The sequence below is a fragment of the Phyllostomus hastatus genome, unplaced genomic scaffold (assembly GCF_019186645.2).
Source record: "Phyllostomus hastatus isolate PE091 unplaced genomic scaffold, TTU_PhHast_1.1 phas_contig_29, whole genome shotgun sequence".
Lineage (NCBI taxonomy): Eukaryota > Metazoa > Chordata > Mammalia > Chiroptera > Phyllostomidae > Phyllostomus > Phyllostomus hastatus.
The window spans coordinates 5,568,150-5,590,903 of NW_025333835.1; the positions used below are offsets into that span (position 1 = coordinate 5,568,150).

The 22,754-nt window shown below is 38.2% G+C and overlaps 1 protein-coding gene and 1 long non-coding RNA gene across 2 annotated transcripts in view; one reads left to right on the forward strand and one right to left on the reverse strand.

Moving 5' to 3' along the window:
- The window catches only part of LOC123818914, a 31,822-nt gene extending 15,299 nt beyond the window's left edge, over positions 1 to 16,523 (reverse strand). Inside the window, exons 1-2 of the long non-coding RNA XR_006785725.1 lie at positions 16,388 to 16,523; positions 15,963 to 16,038 (exon numbers count right to left, since the gene is read on the reverse strand). This is a non-coding gene — a long non-coding RNA (uncharacterized LOC123818914). The remainder of the gene's footprint in view (positions 1 to 15,962; positions 16,039 to 16,387) is intronic.
- VWA8 (von Willebrand factor A domain containing 8) overlaps positions 1 to 22,754 on the forward strand; it is a 421,660-nt gene that overhangs the window by 348,877 nt on the left and 50,029 nt on the right. Inside the window, exons 38-39 of the mRNA XM_045839249.1 lie at positions 12,332 to 12,440; positions 15,919 to 16,075. Coding sequence (XP_045695205.1) covers positions 12,332 to 12,440; positions 15,919 to 16,075 — 266 coding nt within the window. The remainder of the gene's footprint in view (positions 1 to 12,331; positions 12,441 to 15,918; positions 16,076 to 22,754) is intronic.

A 22,754-nucleotide genomic window follows, 5' to 3' on the forward strand; every position in this document is an offset into this window, starting at 1 on the left:
TATTTACCAGATTTGGGATCATTGACTCAGTCAGAGCATGTTGGCTCTAGGTGGAATGGTGGACATCACTGAGTTCAAACCCATTAGTTTCTGATAAGAAAGTTGAGGCCCAGAGAAGTTAATTGACTTGCCAAAGGGTACATGTATAGCAAATGAGCAAATAGTTTATATCAGACATCAACTCCAAGTATCCTTTGGCTATTTGTTAAAAATAAAAACTATTTTTAAAGACCACATAATTGCCACTATTAGTGATATTTTAAAATAATCTGCCATGGGTTCTGTAGATCCTTCCAGAAGCAGTCCATAAGTGTTTTAAGCAATGACAGCACTACTATTATAAATGTATACAATATAAGTTATAATAAATCTATCTCCATGAGTAAGCTCCATTATGTTTGTTTAAAAAATAAGACTGAAATAATAACATTAATATAGATTTCTTCTTTTTATTTTTCAATTACAGTTTACTTTCAGTATTATTTTGTATTGCTTTTGGGTATACAGCATGGTGGTTAGACAATTATAGCTTTATAAAGTGTTACCCTCACTATTTCCAGTACCCACCTGGCACCATACATACTTATCACAATATTATTGACTATATTCCCTGTGCTGTACTTTACATCCTCATGACTATTCTGTAACAGCCAATTTGTACAACTTCATTTCTTTACCTCGTTCACCCAGTCCCCTAACCCCTTCCTCTCTGGCAACCATAAGTCTGTATGCTGTGTCAAGGAGTTTGTTTCAATTTTATTTGTTCATTTATTTTGTTCTTTAGATTCCACATATAAGTGAAAGCATATGATACTTGCCTTATTTCACCTAGCATAATACCCTCTAGGCCATCCATGCTGTTGCAAATGGTAATATTTCATTGTTTTTATGGCTTTTGTAATATTCCATGGTAATGTATGTATAACAGCCTTTTTTATCAACTCGTCTATTGATGGGAACTTGGGTTGCTTCCATATCTTGGCTATTTTAAATAATGCTGCAGTGAACATGGGGGTGCATATATTATTTTGAATTAGTGTTTTTGGTTTCTTCAAATAAATATCCAGAAGTGGCATCACTGGGTAATAAAGCATCTCTATGTTTAATTTTTCTGAGGAAACTCCATAATGTTTTCCATAGTGGCTGCACCAGTCTGCATTCCCACCAACAGTGCATGAGGTTCCCCTCTCTCCACATCCTCGCCAACACTTGTTTGTTGATTTATTGATAATAGTCATTCTGACAGGTGTGAGGTGATATCTCATTGTGGTTTTAATTTATATTTCTGTAATGATTAGTAATGTTGAGCATCTTTTCATACGTCTATTGGGCATCTATATGTCCTCTGGAGATGTGTCTGTTCAGGTCATCTGCCATTTTTTTATTGGATTGCTTAATTTTGGGGTATTATATAGTATGAGTTCTTTATAAATTTTGGAGAGCAACCTCTTATCAGATTTATCATTGTGAATATATTCTTTCATTCATTTGGGTTGTCTTTTTATTTTGTAGATGATTTCTTTTGCTCTGCAAAACGTTTTTATTTGAAGTAGTCCCACTTATTTTTTTTTCTTGTGTTTCCGTTGCCAGGAGAGATATGTCAGAAAAAAAAATGTTGCTAAAAGAAATGTCAGTGATATTACTGCCTATGTTTTCTTCTAGTATTTTTATGGTTTGAAGTATTACATTTCTTTAATCCATTTTTACTTTATTCTTGTAAATGGTACAAAGAGTTGGTCTAGTTTTATTTTTGTTGCAAGTATCTCTGTGCAATTTTCCCTACACCATGTGTTGAATAGACTATCTTTACCCCATTGTGTGACCCTGAAGTATAGTTTGATACCAGGTAGTGTGATTGCTCCAACTTTGTTCTTCTTTCTCAAGATTGCTGAGGTTATTCCAGGTTTTTGCAGTTTGATATAAATTTTTGGATTATTTGTTCCAGTTCTGTGAAATATGCCATTGGTATTTTGATAAGAATTGTGTTGAATCTATAGATTGCTATGGGTAATACAGGCATTTTAATGATTTTAATTCTTCCTATCTGTGAACCTAGTATATGCTTCCATTTATCTGTATCATCTTAAATTTCTTTCTTTAGTATCTTATACTTTTTTGAGTACAAGTCCTTTACCTCCTTGGTTAAATTTATTACTAGGTATTTTTTAATGTGATTGTAAATGCAGTTGTTTTTTAGTTTCCTTTTTGGTAGTTCATAAATGGTGTATAAAAATGCAACTGACTTCTGAATATTTATTTTCTATCCTGCTACTTTACTGAATTCATTTATCAGTTCTAGTAGTTTTTTGGTAGAATCTTTAGGGTTCTGTATATATAGTATCATGTCATCTGTAAATAATGACTGGTTTACTTGTTCTATTCCCATTGGCTGCCTTTCATTTCTTCTTTTCTGATCACTGTGGCTAGGACTTTCAGTGCTATGTTGAATGACTGGCAAAAGTGGACATTCCTGTCTTGTTTCTGATCTTAAGGAAAAAGCTTTTAGTTTTTCCCAGTTGAGTATGGTGTTGGCTATGGGTTTGTCATGTATGACCTTTATTATGTTGAGGTATGTTCATTCTATTCCCACTTTCCTGAAAGTTTTTATCATAAATGGGTGCTGGATTATGTCAAATGTTTTTCTGCATCTATTAACTTAATCACATGATTTTTATCCTTCATTTTGTTTATATGGTGTATCACATTAATTGATTTACAGATATTGTACTAACGTTGCATCCCCAGAATACATCCTACTTACTCACAATATGTCATATTTTTAATGCATTGCTAGATTCACTTTGCTAATATTTTGTTGAGGATTTTTGCATCTACATACATCTAGGATATTGGCCTATAATTTTCTTTTTTAGTAGTGTCTTTACCTAGTTTTATAATGAGGATAGTGATGGACTTATGAAAGGAGCTTGGGAATCGGCCCTCCTCTTGAATTTTTTAGAATAGTTTCAAAGGATAGGTGTTAGTTCTTTGAATGTTGAGAAAGATTCACCTGTGAAGCCATTTGGTCCAGGACTTCTGTTTGCTGGAAGTTTTTTTATTACTGCTTCAATTTCATTAGTTGTAATCAGTTCTGTTCAGATTTTCTGTTTCTACTTTATTTAGTTTTAGAAGATTATATGTTTCTAGAAATTTATCCATTTCTTCCAGATTATACAATTTGTTGGCATATAGTTATTTGTAATATTTTCTTATAGTCCTTTGCATTTCTCTGGTGTCCATTGTTAGTTCTCCTCTTTCATTTCTGATTATATTGTTTTGGGTCCTCTCTCTTTTTTCCTTGATCAGTTTGGTTAAAGGTTTATCAATCTTGTTTATCTTTCCAAAGAACTAGTTCTTGGTTTTGGTTTTGGTTTTGGTTTGATATTTTGTATTGTTTTTGAGACTCTATATCATTTATTTCCACTCTGTTCCTTTCAGTGTCTTTCTTCTGTTCACTTTGGGCTTTGTTTTTCTTTTTCTTAATTCTTTAGGCATACAAGCTAAATTGTTTGAGATTTTTCTTGCTTCTTGAGGTAGGCCTGTATTGCTATGCATTTCCGTCGTGGGACTGTTTTTGCTTGTGTGATATGATTTAAATCTTCTTAAATTTAATAGAGACTCTTTTGTGTTCTTAAGGTGGTCTCTCCTAGAAAGTATACCATGTGCATTTGAAAGAAATGTATATTCTGCTGATTAGGAGTGAAATGCCCTGAAGATATCACTTGAATACATCAAGCCTAGTGTGTCATTTTAGGCTGCTGATGCCTTGTTGATTTTTTGTCTGAAAGTTTTATCCATTGATGTCAATAGGGTGTTAAAATCCCCTACTATGACTTATTACTGTCATTCTCTGTCTTTATGTCCATTGATTTTCTTTATATATTTTAGTGCTCTTTTGTTGGGTGCATAATTTTTTACAAAAAAATTTATCTTCTTGTTAGATTGATCCCTTTATCATTTTTGTCCTTCCTTTCATTATAGCCTTTGTTTTAAAGTCTATTTTTCTCATATAAGTATTGCTAGCTCAGCTTTTTTCATATCTATTTGCATGGAATATCTATATTTTCAATCTGTATGCCTTTCATTATGTAGTGGATTTCTTGTAGACAGCCTATATTTAAGTCTTATTTCCTTATCTATTCAGCTCCCCTATGTCTTTTTATTGGAGCATTTAATCCATTTACATTTAAGGTGATTATTGATAGATAAGTATCTATAGCCATTTTATTCTTTATAACTGTGTTCCTCTTTTTTCTTCTTAAAACCTTTTAATATTTCTTGTAATACTAGTTTGATGGTAATGAACTTTTTAGCTTTTCCGTGTCTGCAAATCTCTTTACTTTGCCTTCAATTTTTTGCATGATATTTTCTATTCTTTATTTAACCTTAATTATATATTTTTTCCATTACCATTTCGTCCCCTTATACCCTCCTCACCCCAGCAGACACCACACTGTTGTCTGTGTCTGTAAGTCCTTTTTCCTTTTGGCTCAATTGCTCCACCCCCTACTCCCAACTAGCTGTCAACTGTTCTCCATCTATGAGTCTTTCTCTCTTTTGGTTGTTAGTTCAGTTTGTTCATTGGATTCCACATCTGAGTGAAATCATATGGTATTTGTCTTTCTCTGACTGACTTATATCACATAGCATGATATTCTCCAGGTCCATTCATACTGTTGCAAAGGGTAAAATTTTCTGGTTTTTTATAGCCCAGTAGAATTCCATTGTGTAAATGCCCTATGGTTGTTTTGTCCACTCATGTATTGATGAACACTTGGACTGCTTCCATATCTTGGTGATTGTAAATGCTGCAATGAATATAGGGGTGCTTATGTTCTTTTGAATTAGTGTTTTGGGTTCCTTCAGATATATTCCCAGAATTGGGATCACTGAAAAAAGTCAGATCCATTTTTAATTTTCTGAGATATCTCCATATTGCTTTCCACAGTGGCTGCACCAGTCTGCATCCCACCAACAGTTCAAAAGGGTTCCCCTTTCTCTGTATCTTTGCTAGCACTTGTTTTTTAATTTATTTATGATAGCCATTTTGACAGGTGTGAGATGGTATCTCATCATGGTTTTAATTTGCATTTCTCTGATGATTAGTGATGTTGAATATCTTTTCATATGTCTATTGGCTATCCGTTTGTCCTCTTGGGAGAAGTGTCTATTCAGGTCCTTTGCCAACTTTTTAATTGGGTTGTTTGGGTTTTTTGTTTTGTGTGTGTGTGTGTTTTTTAGAGAGGGAAGGGAGGGAGAAAGAAAGAGAGAGAGAAACATCAGTGTGTGGTTGCTGGGGGCTGTGGCCTGCAACCCAGGCATGTGCCCTGACTGGGAATCGAACCTGTGATGCTTTGGTTCGCAGCCCGAGCTCAGTCCACTGAGCTATGCCAGCCAGGGCTTGTTGTTTGTTTTTTTTGGTGCTGAATATGTTCTCCCATTCTGTGGGTTGTCTTTTTACTTTGTTGATGATTTCCTTTGCTGTGCAAAAACTTTTTAGTTTGATGAAGTCCCATTTGTTTATTTTTTCTTTTGTTTCCCTTGTCTGAGGAGATACATCTAATAAAAAGTTTCTACAAGCCATGTCCAAGATTTTGCTGCCTATATTTTCTTCTAGGGTTTTTATAGTTTCAAGTCTAACATTTAAGTCTTTGATCCATTTTTAATTTATTCTTGTGTGTGGTGTAAGAAGGTGGTCTAGTTTCATTTTTCTGCATGTATCTGTCCCATTTTCTCAACACCATTTATTGAATAAACTATGTTTGGCCCATTTTATATGCTTGCTTCCTCTGTCAAATGTTAATTGACAATAAAGGTGTGTGTTTATTTCTGGGCTCTCTGTTCCATTGATCTATGTGTCTGTTTTTATGACAGGCTATTTTGATTACTATGGCCTCGTAAATAGCGTGAATCCTCCAACTTTGTTCTTCTTTCTCAGATCACTGTTGCTATGTGGGTGCTTTTGTGGTTCCATGTACATTTTTGAAATATTTGTTTTAGTTCTGTGAAATACGTCATTGGAATTTTGATAGGAATTGCATTGCATCTGTAGATTGCTTTGGGTAGCATGGACATTTTAATGGTGTTAATTTTTCCTATCCATGAACACAGTATTTACTTCCATTTATTTATATCTTCCTCAATTTCTTTCTTCACTGTCTTACAATTTTCTGAGTACAGGTTTTTTACATCCTTGATTAGGTTAATTCCTAGGTATTTTATTCTTTTTGAAGAAATTGTGAATGGATTTTCTTCATTTTCCTTTTTGTTAGTTTGTTATTGGTGTATAAAAATGCAACTGATTTCTGAATATTAATTTGTATCCTGCTACTTTGCTAAATACATTTATCAGTTCTAATAGGTTCTTGGTGGAATCTTTGGGATTCTCTATGGTATCATGTCATCTGCAGGTAAAAACATTTTTATTTCTTCCTTTCCAATTTGGATGACTTTTATGTCTTCTTGTCTGATTGCTGTGACTAGGACTTCCAGAAGCATGTTGAATAGAAGAGGTGAAAGCAGACATTCCTGTCTTGTTCCTGATCTTAAGGGGAATACTTGTAGTTTTTTGCCTCTTGAGTATGATGCTGGCAGTGGGTTTGTCATATATGGCCTATGTTACATTTAGGTATGTTATCTCTATTCCTACTTTGCTGAGAGTTTTTATCATAAATGGGTGCTTGATTTTGTCAAAAGCTTTTTCTGCATCTGTTAAATAATCATGTGATTATATCCTTCATTTTGTTTATGTGGTGAATCACATTTATTGATTTGCAAATGTCATGTCAACCTTGCATTTCTGGAATAAATCCCACTTGATCATGGTGTATGATCTTTTTGATGTATTGCTGTATTCAGTTTGCTAACATTGTGTTGAGGATTTTAATATCTATGTTCATCAGTGATATTGGCCTATAATTTTCTTTCTTTGTAATGTCTTTATCTGGTTTTGTAATTAGGATAATGTTGGCTTCACAAAATGAGTTTGGGAGCCTTCCCTCCTCTTGAATTTTATGAAATAGTCTGAGAAGGAGAGGTATTAGTTCTTCTTGGAATGTTTGGTAAAATTCACCTGTGAAGCCATCTAGTCCAGGTTTTTGTTTGTTGGGAGTTTTTTTGATTACTGCTTCAATTTCAGTAGGTGTAATCTGTCTATTCAGATCCTCTGATTCTTCCTGATTTATTTTTGGAAGATTTTATGTTTTTAGGAATTTATCCACTTCATCCAGGTTATCCAGTTTCTTGCTATATAGTTGTTCATAATATTTTCTTATAATTCTTTGTACGTCTTTGGTGTCAGTTGTTATTTATCCTCTTTCATTTCTGATTTTATTTATTTGGGCCCTTCCTCCTTCTTTCTTAATGAGTCTGGTTGAAGATTGTCAGTCTTGCTTATCTTTTTAAAACAAACTCTTGGATTCATTGATCTTTTGTTGTTTTTTGGTTTTTTTTGGACTCTATTTCATTTATTTCTGCTTTGATCTGTACTTCCTTCTTTCTACTCACTTTGGTCTTTGTTGTTCCTTTTCAGGTTTCTTTAAGTGTGAAGTTATATTGTTTATTTGAGCTTTTTCTTGCTTTTTGAGATAGGCCCCCAATGCTATAAATTTCCCTCTTAGGATTGCTTTCCAAGTGTCCCACAGATTTTAGATTGTTGTGTCCTGATTTTCAGTTGTTTCAAGGTATCTCCTGATTTCTTCCTTGATCTTATTATTGCCTCATTCATTGTTTACTAACATGTTATTTAGCTGCAATGTCTTTGTGTGCTTTTCAGTGTTCGTCTTGTGATTGATTTCTAGTTTCATAGCCTTGTGGTCAGAAAAGTGCTTGATATGATTTCAATCTTCTTAAATTTATTGAGACTTATTTTGTGTCCTAGCATGTGGTCTATCCCAGAAAATGTTCCAAGTGCACTTGAAAAGTATGCATATTCTGCTGCTTTGGGGTGAAATGCTCTGAAGATCAATTAAATCCATTTGATCTACTATGTAGTTAAGATCATTGTCTTATTGTTGATTTTCTGCCTGGAAGATTTATCTATTAAAGTTAATGGAGTGTTAAAATCCCCAGCTATGACTGTGTTTCTGTTGATCTCTCCTTTTTTGTCCATCAAGATTTGCTTTACATACTTAGGTGCTCCTACATTGGGTATGTAAATGTTTACTGGGGTTATATCCCTCCCCCACTTCAGCTGCCACCCATGGGAGCCCAGCCAGCCCTCTTGCATCTTCTCTACACTCCCTCAGTCATGTTGTGGTAAAATGTTTTTTTCTGTGTGTCTGTGGTTATTAGGCTTCTCTCCAGCTAGTGTTCAGCTGGCTATTCAAGATGACTTCTCTACAATTTAGTTGTAATTCCAGATGGGTCCTGGGAGGAGGTTAATGTAGCTCCCACTTACTTCTCTACCATCTTGGATCATTCTTGCCTTCAATTTTAAATGATAATCTTGCTTGGTAGAGTAGTCTTGGTTAGGCCCTTGCTTTTCATCACTTTGGATATTTTATGCCAATTCCTTCTGGCCTAAAATGTTTCTGTTGAGAAATCAGCTGACAGTCTTATAGGAGCTCCTTTGTAGGTAACTAACTTTCTCTTGCTGCTTTTAAGATTCTTTTTTTGTCTTTAAACTTTGCCATTTTAATTATATATCTTGGTGTGAACCTCTTTGGGTTCATCTTGTTTGGTACTCTCTGTGCTTCCTGGATATGTGTATCTTTTTTCTTCACCAGGTTAGAGAATTTTATAGCCATTATTTCTTCAAATAGGTTCTTGATCCCTTGCTCTCTGTCTTCTCCTTTTGGACCCCTATGATGCACATGTTGTTACACTTGATGTCCCAGAGGTACATTAAACTGTCCTCATATTTATTTATTTACTTACTTACTTACTTATTTAATTGCTGCTCTGATTGGGTATTTTCTGCTACCTTGTCTTACAAATTGCTGATTTGATCCTCTGCTTCATTTAACCTGATGTTGATTCCTTCTTGTATGTTCACATATTGTATTTTTCATTTCTGCCTGATTTTTTTTTCTTGTGGTTTCTATGTCTTTTTTTTATGCTTGATATCTCTTTGTTGAAAGTTTTCACTAAATTCTTTTGGCATCCTTATAACCATTGTTTTGAACTCTGTATCTGGTAGCTTGCTTGCCTCCATTTCATGTAATTCTTTTTCTTGGGATTTCTCCTGTTTTTTTGTTTGTTTGATTTTAGGGTTTTGTTTGTTTGTTTGTTTTTCATTTGGGGCATGTCTCTTTGTCTCCCCATACTGGCTATCTCTCTGTATTTATTTCTGCGTATTAGGCAGTCTTGGTAGGGTAGCCTTATGTAGTAGGTGTTTTGTGGGGCTCAGTGGCACAGTCTCCTTGATCACCTGAGCTAGTTGCTCTGGGAATGCCCTTTGTGTTAAGTATTTGAGCCCTCCTATTGAATTTAATTGCTATTGGTTTGTTTGTGGGTGGCATTTCCCCTCCAGCTGGCTATTAGGATCTTTTCCCACTGCAACATATGAACAATTGTGTGGCAGCTGACCCCACAAAGAAGAATTTTCCCCAACAGACTTGTGCCTGCCAAGATCTTTCTTTGAGTGTGCTGCTTGTGGACCTAATTAGGTCGTGCTGTAATGAGGTCTGAATCCCACCACTGGGTGTTTTGTTTTGGGGGCTACCGTGGTGGGATGCTACCTGATGACCAGCCCTGAGCTACCTGTTTTGAGCTATGAAGTGATCCACAGTTTGTGGCTTCCTTTGTTGGGGCTAAGTGTGCTTGCTTGGGAGGGACCAAGCTGTGCACCAAGGCTTGTTTCCACCAGCACTGAGCCCAGGGACAGGTCAGCAAAAGGCCCAAGGCTACCTGACATCTGCCTTCACCTGGTAGCTGCCTATTAGGCTCAGTCACTGAAAGAGCCTCTGGTGGACTGCAAGTTGTGTAAGGTAGGTTCTCAGTGAGTCACCAGGTAGGGATGAGTGGTGTTTGCTAATGTGATACAGATTCAAATTCAGAGCCAGTGCTGGGTCTGAGGCCACTCATCAACAGTGTCAGGTTCATTAAGGTCAGCTACCATTCACCAAGTGCTCTCAGACCACTGTTGTGGGCCAGAGTCTTAGGGTGTCATCAGGGTTCATCAGAAGTCAGCAGAGTTCATCAGGCCCAAACAGACCAAAATTTGGTTGTGTGAAGGGAGGGCTCTGCACAGGAATGGTGGCTGCAGTTGGGCATGCAAGGGAAAAATGGCCCCTGCCCAAGAGCCATACAGCTCAGTTTTCCCTATAGTTTGCCCAGAGCTCCTGTAACTTCTTCTGCACTGTGGGACCAAGTTGGCCACAGCCTGCTAACAGTATTGCAAAGTATAAGCTCAGTGGGGCAGGGCCACCAGTAGTTGGGAGGATAGAGCTAGCAGTTCCCCCATGGTGGGGTTGGTGGATCTTCTGTTGGGGAGGGGGGTGGCAGGGGGTAGAGGAAGGCACTGCTGCTCTAGCAGTGAGAGGAGGGGATAGATTTCTTAAATTAGCAATAATAAAACTCTATCCCATTTTTAATTGTTTCTTGTCTTTCTCATTTCCCATGGAGAACATCTACAAGATGCTACAAAAATCTCCAAATAATATTTCCAGGGCTTAGGCAAGCTTGTTTTTGTGCTTTGCTGTCTAGCGAGATAGCCACTAGCCATATATGGGTATTTAAATGTAAATTTTATGTAATTAAATAAAATTTAAAATTCAGGTCCTCAAATACTCAATAGCCACATTGGGCTAATGGCTACTATTTTCTATACAACAGTTATAAACATTTCCATCAACACAGAAAATTTTATTGGTTAGTGCTGGTCTAGAATTCTTCTATCACTGTACACATTTTAATTTACTGCTTTTCTCTTACATCACCTCTGGACCAGTTGGAAAGTAATGGCATGCTTTGGGAAAAATATTTTAAAGGTTTATTTGTTTTCTAAATGTTACTAGCTATCTGCATAGTTTAATTTTTTTAAAGTAGAAGAAATTATATTCATCCATTTTTAGAGCATGATTATGTATGTGGAATTCGTATCCATTATTATGCTCTGGCTGCTAAATTTTCCTCAAGTATGCTGAAGTTATGGGAAAAATTCTGTTAATGCTGCCAAAGCTATTGACAGAAAGTTTCAGTTAATTAAAATCTCTATAGAATGTCAGAAAATTTGAAATGAACTAGTCTGGGTATAAGACAATGGAAGTTAAGTTGAATTCACTTTTAATAGCCATTTTATTTGCAAAGACTTTTAATGTTACCTACGTGCCTTCATTAATCTTAACATACAAAATGAGAAATGTCCCAACAATGAACGGGCTAGCCTGTAGAGACTGATCTGGCAACGTGCTTCAGGTCCACTTGCAAGCTCCCTGCCCCATTTTATGCAGTTTGAGGGCACTGACTAATCCTCCCCAGCTTTGGTAGGCCCTATGGCACTTTGCATTATGTCCTGCTGAAACAGTTTTCTGTGTCTTACTTGAACAAGTAAATGAACATTTGATCTGGTCTGCCCTGAAAATCATTACATTTGGGAACAGGCTAAGAGGGTATGTTAAATGTAACTGCTTCATGTTCTTTTTATTGTAGACTAATACCTACTGAACTGCCCACTAGGATTGGAATTCTGTGTGGCTATCAGTCCTTTTGGTGAAATTATGCTGAATGAAAATAGGGACTAATGAGCCACAGGCTCTCACAGAGGAAGCCTCAAGTGCTGTTTATTCTGTTTGCATTGCCAAATAGTAAATCTACTTTTAAAATAGAAATGAATTAGTAAAGATACAAAATACCATAACAAAATTGGAGTGGGTCCAAGAAATAAATAAGCTGTTTTTAGTGTCTGTGTATATAACATGCCACTGAAATAAAATAGATATATTTTCCGGGGGGGGTTCATATATTTTATATAAAATGACATTTCTCAGAGAGTGGGATTTCTTCAAAAATTAAATAGGTCAATGTATATCTGTTGTAACTCAGCTGGAATCGCTGGGCAGTAATCCTTTTAAACCACTGGAGAGTAGCTGCCTGGTGTGATCCATTTTCCCCGTTTCCTATAGGTTTTGCTCCTTGTGTAAATGCTCGAGGCATGTTCTGCAAACCCAGTCCAGCTTCTTTTCTTTTTAAAAATATATTCAATTTGTCTCCTTCCAACAAAATGGATGTTAAATCTGATGACGTTTTTGCCAGACACTAACAGTATCCATGTGCCTATGGCCTAAGCTGTGGGATACCTTAAGGACTTTGGGGAAGAGAATTCTCTCTGCCCTGCAGTTTCTGGTGTTGGACATGGGATAGAGATAATATCTCGATTCTTCGTTTTTAGATAACAATCAACAGAGACAGTGGTGAAGATGTGAGTTCTCCCAAACACGGGAAGGAAGACCCAGACAACATGCCCCATGTGGGTGGCAATACTTGGGCTGGTGGAACAGGTTGGTAGCACTGGCATTCCCCTGCGTTAGGCTTCCTGTGACTTCATAAGCCCATGTAGACAGCACCACACCCCTCAGGGATCAGTGTGCCTTTTCTGCCTCTCCGTTAGTCATCGGGATTGTGCCCTTGGCCTGTGTCCCAACATGACATCAAGACATAGAAAAACCCTGCCATTTGGAGTCTGACAGACTCTGCCACCCTATGACATAAGACCATTCCAACTCTTCCCAATCTGCGTCATTAGTAAAGGGTTGATGACGTTAACTGCCTCCCAAGGTTGTGGTGAAGATTAAATAAAAATATGATTGTAGAGCACTGAGCACAGGACTTGGCACAAAGAATGTAGTCATTAAAAGTGGTAATCCCTTCTTTTAAATTCCCTGCCTTTGGGATCATGCCAGAAATGTATATAGTAAATTCTTTCTTGACTGACTGAAAAGAAATGGTGCCTGTCTTCCACATCTCAGAAGTGAGTATGAGGATGCAGGATTTTGAGATAAGAGAGTTGGTTGCAGTTTGAACCGATGGCTGGGGCCCATTCCTTCCTCTTGGCTGCTTGACGAGAGTATTGTTCCCATGACTGCTGTCTTCCTCTTTCCTCCGAGGCAGCTGGAGCAGACACATCTGCTAGGCCGCAGGAATCGGGCCAGACTATGTGCGCACTGTCTGATCTTATCTCAGCCTGAAGAGTGCTGGCAAGGCCTGTGAACTTCGCCTTCCCTTAGGATGGTCTATGCCTCTTGGCCTTGAGAGCCTCAGGAGGAAATGGGTTTCTGTGCTGGGACAATGTGCTATCAAATAGGCCTGTGGACTTACTGCCTACTCTGTTTATTCATCAAGCATCAGCTCTAAAAAAAGGATATTTTTAGAAATGTCCTTTGATCTGGAAATTAGCGTCCAGCCAGCCAGACTGAGTCCATATGGAATGCATTGTGGAACGAGCTGGCCAGATAAAGGTTTCCCATGCATGCACTGCTCTGAAGTGGAGGTTCTCGCTTGTTATTCAGCTTGAATCTACTACCTCACATATATGCCTGGACTGGAGATCCTGCCTTTGCTTCCCACAGTCTTTATTTTTCAATTTTCAAGCCTTCTTTGCTTCAGATTCTTCTCTTCTACCTCAATCTTTTCCCACAAAATTCTCTATATCAGGGGTGTCAAACTCATTTTCACCAGGGGCTGCATTCACCTTGCAGTTGCCTTCAAAGGGCCAAATGTAATTTTAGGACTGTATAAATGTAACTACTCCTTAACTAGGGGCAAGGAGCTCAGAGCTGCTGCCAGGTAGAAACAAGGTGTTGGGTTGGATAAAACAAGGTGGAGGGCCGGATTCGGCCCGCAGGCCTTGTGTTTGCCACCTGTGTTCTAGATGGAACTGAGCTCTGACCCAACAAGTCATTTGATTCCTTTTTCATCACCAGAACCCCTCCCTGGCCTATTCTCTACTTATCTCTGAATGGATTTAGGATATTCATTGTTAGCTTCAAGATTCTGCCTCGAAATCTAGAACCTCCAGCAAGCATTTTTATTAAATTAGTAAAAATTAAGGTTCTTGGAAGTGATTGTTATGAGACCTCATGCCCTCTCCACCAGTATGACTGCCTCGAGGGACCATGTGGCTCATGCTGACCATCACTCACACAAGGCTCCAGTTGTAGGTTCTTTCCTCCAAAAATGATGTCAGCTCAGTGCCAAGAGCTCTGATTCATGATCTACCCATTCCTAAGGAGAACCTTCTGTAGGAAGGGAGTCGGGTCACATAAACAGCTTTTCCTCCTCTGTTGCTCATTGTTATTGTCCAGTATCTGGTCCCCTCTGCCTGTAGGTTATCCATGAGTGAGCCAGGAATTACATACATCCAAGAAGGAATTTTCCACTACCAATAGCTAAACAAGAATGAAATAAGATGTGCTCAAACCAAAGGGTAAAAATACTATAATTAATAGACTGTTCTCATAGTATTTCCCAAAAGGAAATGACCTACCTGGACTTTGATAAGGAAAGCTGTACATGCTGAGTTCTTGCTTTTGACTCATTACACCAATTAAGGCTCCAACAGAGAAAATAAAAATGTAACATAATTTAACCAAAGCCTAAAAGCTTTCAAATTTTCCACTTTGTGAAACTTAGAAATGACCTCATTTATGTGACTGGAAGTTGCCTAAATGATACTAGTAAGATCAGTCACTTGTTATAGCTCTTAATTCGTGCCAAATACTGTTCTAAGCATTTGAGCCTCGTGACAATCCCATGAAGTAAATGATAATAGTAACCTCATTTTACAGATGAGAAGACTGAGACACAGAAGTTAAGGTATATTCCTCATGGATACATCACTAGTGCATTGGAGTCCAGATTCAAACTCAGGCTTAAATCAATCTGGCTTAACTATACAATACAATACTATATAATACTAGTATACTATATTATATTATGCTGCCTCTCCAATATTGGGTTCTCTTCTAAGTTCCCAAGTTATGTGTGAATGAACAAAAAACAGATTACAGTATTTTAATTATCATAAATCTGGGGTAATAAACTGGTAGCCCAGAGACCAAATCTTGGCCAACATATGTATTCTTTAGGTCAATGTAGTGTTTTAAAATAATTTGAATTTGAGTGTATTCAGACAAAGCAAGTCCTCTCTCATTAGCCAGAGTTCTCACCACTACTTATAACATTACCTACTTAGTCTTCTAGCCATTTAATGTATATTTGCATCATAAACAGTTTTTATAATATTACTAATGCTTGTGAACTTGGGTCTATAATGCTTGTTACAAGCTTGTGAACTTGGGTCTATATTGGAAAACTGCTCTGAAGCTGGCAGTGTTTATCCGTGATATATTATTCTAAGCTAAAACTCAAAGTTGGTATAATGATTGGTTTTTAATCTTGGCTACGCCACTGATATCAGGTTGTAAGCAGGTCTCTTAACCTTGACGTGCATCATTTTTATCATTTGCAATGCAGATGAAATAGTAGTGTCTGCAGCCTAGCTATTTTTTCTTATTTCAAGGAAAACTAAAGTAATGTGAGGGAAGAGAAGTGTTTTTTATTTAATTAACAAATATTTACTAAGTATTTTTGATGTTCAAGCCACTCTTACAGGTACAGAAGTACAAAGATATATAAAATATAACCCTATCCATCATATTGTTGATGAGAAAAGAAAAATGAATTTTAAAGGTTAACAGGTAATGCACAGGAATATTGATCCTTGTGAGGCAGTCATAAGATGACAAGTCATGGAATTTGGACTGAGCTTTGAAATAAGGATAAGATCTGGCTGGATGGAGAAAACAGAAAAGCATCCTGAACAGGGGATACCCTTTGTTTCCAGAAGGTGGCCATTTGAATATTTAATTATTACTTAAGTACAATTAATATGTTTGATGGGACTGCCTTGACCATGATCTGACTTGTTTGGTGGTCTGGATCAGAGTAACAACCTGGATTTTCCTGGCTTCCTCCCAGGGGGGAGAGACACTGCAGGTCTGGGTGGCAAAGGAGGTCCTTACCGGCTGGATGCAGGCCACACGGTATACCAGGTCTCTGAGGCTGAGAAAGATGCCATTCCCGAGGAAGTGAAGAGAGCTGCGAGAGAGATGGGCCAGAAAGCGTTTCAACAGAGGTGAGTGGTCCACCCTGCCTTTAGAACAGTGCTGGCCACTGTGGTGAAATGTCATAGTGGACCTTGAATAGACCCAGATATGTGGGCTCTCCATCTCATGAAGCAGCTTGGACCACAAACTGAAATCCATACCTCCCCCTCCCTAGTGGACACAGCCAAGAGAGCATAATTCCCCATTCTTTCTACTCAGGCTCTTTTAAGTGTTGATTACATATGGCTGTGTAGAAGATGGAATTGAGGACATTAGAAAATGAAACCAAAGATACTTCTCTTAAGAGAAATTAAATAAAGTTCAAACCACTCCATCCATACCTGTTCCTAGGCCACACAGGGAATTCAAATAACTCTAGGTGATGGTCCCTTTTCTTCCCTCAGGAATCTTGTGGATTTATGTGGAGGTAGGACTAATACAGGCACACCCTCTCCCTCTCACACTCACTCACACTCGGATACCCTGCTGTTAAATGCTAAGGCCACGTGGTATGGAGACTTTGCCCTCTGACAGTGTAGAGAAGGACAAGGTCAGTGATGTGATAGGAGCTCAGCCAAGATTAGGACATTCCATGAAGGGAAACCAAATGAGTGGAGGCACCAGGGTAGGATGAGCATAGTGTCTATGGCTGAGGAGCCAGTTTGCTTCTGTGGATTAAAAGCACCAGCTGGGGGTGGTGGAGAATGAGTTTAAATAGTAAGGCCCCGTTAGTGGGTGGAGGCCTTGAAATCAGGCCGAAGACCTGTGGATTTCAGACAATTCCAAATCATTCTGGGCCACTTTGATTGAAACCATCTAAAAAAATAAGAAGCCACATGATGCTTTCACTAGATACCACATATGCTCTCCAGCTAAAAGTGAAAAATGCCAAAGGGCAGCAATGTCTCCTTTAGGACAGGGGGAGTCAACAGTGATTTGGGAGACAGATTTATGTTGTTGTGCTCAATGAAAGGAGCTGGGTGCAGTCCAAAAAAAGGCATGCCCAAGTGTATGTGATTTATGAAATTCCTCCCACGTAGAACATCTGGTATTACATTACATGCTGTGCTTACACATCCTGCAAGTAAACAGAACCGAACAATGGGGACAAACTGCAGGTTCCTCCTGCCACGCCCACAGGAAAGCCTGCAAGCCTTAGGACTCTCAAGTACTCAGCAGGTACAACATCTCGCCCTCGGCCCTTTTGCTGGCTTCCCTGGTGACCTTGAACAATTATCTCCCTCACTGTGCCTGAATTTGCTGTTCTGGAAATAGGTGACTCCCTGTCCCTGCTTCTCAGAGAGGTTATGAGGACAGATAACTATGTTAGGAATGCAAGTAGTTTAAACTTCTCAAAAAAAAAAAAAAAGTGGGAGGAATTCTATAATGGATGTATTGTTAGAATTAAAATATCACTCTACATTTCATGAAACCAATATCCATTTAGGAAAAGAACCAAACAATTAGATACACATCATTCTCTTCTCCCTGACTAATGAGTTTTTACTTTTGCCACACTCAGTAGCTCACAAATAAATATCCAGTCTCAATTTTTTAATAAGTGGACAATAGATAGATGCTCTGACAGATGAGTAGACCACAGGAGGCAGAAAGGGCTTTTGGTAGTGCTTAGGCACACATATACAGCCCCTGCTCTGATTTCCATAATAAGATTAAGGAACCTGCTTCTATTGCCCCACAGGCGAAAAAAGTCAAGGAGCATCTGTGATGACAATGCAATTAAATTTAGTGCATGGAGGAGAGGAAAGAGAGAAATGGGAAAGGAGTAAATGAGAAAACCATCCACCTCTACAAAATTATGGGGCAAAGAATTTAAGCCCCAGTAAAAGAGAATACCATAAAGTGGTTGAAAGACAGAGGAGGTAGACAAGGGTATGAGAATGGAGAGGAAGAAATAAAAATACATGGAGATCCTGAGAAAGACAGGGCATAGCACAACACAGAGAGAAAAATGTTGCTTTCTCCTTTCATGTAGTAAATTCTCCCATTTGATGAGTATTCAATTTGGTACTATTGAAGATTTTTTTTTAACTTTTTATTATGTAACCTTTCAAAAATAAACAAAAGTAGATAGAAAACATACAGAGTGGGGAAAAAGTAGGTTTACAGTTGTGAGTACATGAAACAGTTTATTTTTGTGTTATTTTTTAATTATTGTGTTATTTTTCATATGAATAACTGTAAACCTGTTTTTGTCCCACCCTGTAAAATGAACCCTATGGACCTGCCCCCCTATCTTCAAAAAGAAAACTCTGGCTTTACTTTCAGTCCCCACCCCTAGATTGTTCTAAGCTAATCTAAGATGTCCTATCTTTTCACCATAAATATTTCAGAGTATTATCTCTGAAAGATAAGGACTCTAACACACATACACGATACTATTACCATGTCTAAAAGAGGTAATAATACTTCGCTCTCATCAAATAGTTTTTTTAAAGATTTTGTTTATTTATTTTAGAGAGAGGGGGAGGGAGGGAGAAAGAGAGGAAGAGAAATGTCGATGTGTAAGAGAAAGCAGCAATCAGGTGGCTTTCACACACCCCCAACTGGCCCACAACCCAGGCATGTACCCTGACTGGGAAGCAAACCTGTGACCTTTCAGTTTGTGGTATAATGCCCAACGCACTGAGCCACAGCAGTCAGGGCCAAATAGTCCATTTTAAAGCTATTTTACAACTCTAAGCATATGCAGAATGAGGTAAGGTCCTCATTTATGCTTGTATATCTTTTCTCCATAGTTCTTATTCTTCCCCATTATATTATTAGTTGCGTAGATAGTTGTTTGCCTCTTCACTGACTAAGTTCCTTAAGGAACTTAGAGTGCTTAGAGTATATTATAGAGTGCTTTGCTCTATAATACAGGGTCTGTCCAGAAAAATTCCAGCCATTGCTAATGTATGAGAACAATTTGTGCAGCATATATTTAACCTGGAAGCCAAGGAGAGTGGACTGGAATGAGCACGAGTGAACAATGATGACTTACACCGTACTAGTCAGTGGGGGCAGTAGACTCCATGAAGTGAGCATGTGTATTGTGATTGTGTGGCTGTTATATTCAAAATGACTGAGCAAGTAAAGCAATGAATCTGCATCAAATTTTGCGTTAAGCTTAAACATTCCTCCACAGAAACTATTCAGATGATTCAGAAGGCTTTCAGGGACAATGCAATGAGTACAGCACAAATGAAAATGTGTTACAAATGCTTCAAAGATGGTTGAGAACCTGTTGGAAGTGATCCATGTTCTGGAAGGCCTGCAACAAGAACACCTGAGAATGTTGAACATGTATGGGCTACAATCAACAAAGATTGGCCACTCACAGTGAGAAAGCTGGAAGCTGATCTGGGGATTCCAAAAACTACTGTGTCCGAGATTTTGATGCAGGATCTTGGCATGAAACATGTCTTGGCAAAATTCATTCTGCAGCTTCTGCTACCAGAGCAGAAAGAACATTGTGCTACAGTTGCTAATGACTTGACTCAAACCACTACCAATGAACCAGATTTCCTAAAGAAGGACGTAACTGCAGAAGATTGGTACATCTACTGCTGTGATCTGGAAACAAAGGCCCTGTCATCCAAATGGAAGTTGTTTGGTTCTCCACACCTGAAGAAGGCACAGCAAAGTCACAGCAAGATCAACTGTGTTAACTGTGTTTTTTGATTGGTAAGGTGTTGTCCATCACGAGTGCACCCCTCCAGGCCAAACAATTAATAAGGAGTACTACCTGAAAGTTCTTTGTCAGTTGCGAGATACAACACAACAAAAACAGCTGCAGCTATGGGCAACTGGTGATTGGCAGCTTCATCATGACAATGCACCCGCCTCATGCATCACAACTCATGCAGAGTTTTTTGGCAAAACATCAAATCACTCAAGTGACTCAGCTCCCCTACAGCCCACATTTGGCACCCTTTGACATCTGGCTTTTCCCAAAAACCAAAATCACTTTTGAAAGGGAAGAGATTTCAGACTATTGATGAGATTTGGGAATATATAACTAGGCACCTTAGGAGAACTGTGGGAGCTCCCAAGTTGCCTACTTTGAAGGGGGCTTGGGCATCATTGCCCTGTGTACAGTGTTTCTTGTAACTTCTTCAATAATGTCTCTATTTTTCATATTACATGGATGGATACTTTCTGGACAGACTTCATATATCCTCAGTGCTTACATCCAGAACCTGATGCACAGCAACCACTTGTGCATATTGTGCAATGAGTAATGTACATGTACACACAAGTAATGGTATCACAGTTAATTCAGAGTCTGGCTGAAACCAAACAGCCAGACCTATCTATCAGCCCGCAGGTCCACCACACTGCCATAAAGAGACTAATACTACTGATGGGTTCTTGACATCATCTGCGTAGCATTTAGTTAGCATTCATTTTTTTAAAATATATTTTATTGATTATGCTATTACAGTTGTCCCATTTTTTTCTCCCCTATATTTCTCCCCTCCACCCTGTGCAACCCCTCTCACCAGTATTCCCCCACCTTAGTTCATGTCCATGGCTTATACATACAAGTTGTTTGGCTTCTCCATTTCCCATACTATTCTTAACCTCCACAAATCAAAGCTCCAGAAAAAGAATTCAACTAAGTGATGAAGAGATACCCAACGTATCAGATGCAGAGTTCAAAACACTGGTAATCAGGATGCTCACAGAAATGGTTGAGTATAGTTGCAAAATCAGGGAAAAATTGAAGGCTATGCAAAGTGAAATAAAGGAAAATGTACAGGGAACTAACAGTGATGGGAATGAAATCGGGACTCAAATCAACAGTTTGGAGCAGAAGGAAGAAATAAACATTCAACCAGAACAGAATGAAGAAACAAGATTCAAAAAACTGTGGAGAGGCTTAGGAACCTCTGGGACAACTTTAAACATTCCAACATCTGAATCATAGGGGTGCCAGAAGGAGAAGAGGAAGAGCAAGAAAGGGAAAACTTATTTGAAAAAATAATGAAGAACTTCCCCAGTCTGGCAAAAGAAATAGACTTCTAGGAAGTCCAGGAAGCTCAGAGAGCCCCAAAGAAGTTGGACCCAAGGAAGCACACACCCAAGATTAAAAATAAGGAGAGAATCTTAAAAGCAGCAAAAGGAGACAGTTACCTACCAAGGAGTTACCATAAGACTATCAGCTGATTTTTCCAAAGAAACCTTACAGGGAAGAAGGTGCTAGAAAGAAGGTATCTGAAGTCAAGAAAGGTGCAGACCTATATCCAAGATTACTCTGTCCAGCAAAGCTATCATTTAGAATGGAAGGGCAAATAAAGTGCTTCCCAGATAAGGTCAAGTTCAAGGAGTTCATCATCCCCAAGACCTTATGAAATAAGGGACCAAGACTGTATGAAATGTTAAAGGGACTTATCTAAGAAAAAGAAGATCAAAACTATGAACAGTAAAATGACAAACTCACAACTATTGACAACTGGACCTAAAAAACAAAAACAAAAACAAACAAACCAAGCAAACAGCTAGAACAGGAACAGAATCACAGAAATGGAGATCACATGGAGAGTTACCAGTGGGGAGGAGGTGGGTGGAGAATGGAGGAAAAGGTACAGGTACTAGTTTCTATATATCCAAATTTATTAACTCAGGAAGAATACCAGAAGTAGAGGAGCATAAGACATACATGAAGCAGAACAAAAACATTAAGCCAACAAAACATGAATGAAGTAGATGTTAATGTGCCTTTACATTCTTAGAAAAGCATTTAAGGTGGGCACCAGCTGTAGAAATTGTACCAACTACCATTTCCAAAACTAATCAGCCTTACACAGTGGATCTCAGCTTATGTTTGTTTTTCTCATAATTGATCCAAAATTATAGTGTTTAAGTCTGACCTACACAAAAAAAGTAAAATGAAAACTGAAATTCCCAGACTCTTACATAGCAATAAATATACCCTTTAAGAATATACTGTGCCAACAAGGTGCAGTTAGTCCACATAGATTACTAGGATGTGAAGCAGCTGTGCCCTACAGCTTTGATCCAGGTTAAAGCAGCAGAAAGACTTACTTTCAGCTAGTTTTGTGGGCTTGAGAATATTAGCACTGGGAACCTTTTCTGATCCAGAGGCTAAAATTACCTATTTTCTTTCCCCATTCCCTACTTTGGTCGTCATGCTTTAAAATTTATCACTTTTGAACACCTTGTAGGTGATCTTTCTAAAAGCTGACACAACCTGGAATATGATTTCCAGATGTTTCATAATTAAAGCAGCATGTGGTGTGTTTTGGGGTGCAATATGTGTGTGCCAGAGATAGCCCTATAACTGGAGCAAATTCTGACCTCTATACAAAGATCATTCTACTTGAGGTGACTTACCAACTGCCTGGCTCCTTCACTAGTATGTGAGTAGTTTTCCCCCTGTTAAGAACAAGCTGCATCTACAATTTTTTTTTCTATTCTCCCTTCTTTAGAAAAGCATTAATCTTACTTCTTTGGAAAAGAGCATGTTGGCCTTCTAGGTATGAAAGTGTAGGTAGCACATACTGTAATATTCATTGTGCTCAGCTGCTGTCAGCCTTGATACCTGAGATGTCTCTTAATCTAATGAAAATTTATAGAGAAGTTTAAGAGATTGCCAAAACTAAACATAAGAAGTATTGTTAGGAGGTCAAGCTCTAGACACGTGTTCAGTTTTGTTCTTCAAAACAGAGTAAATTTAGAAGG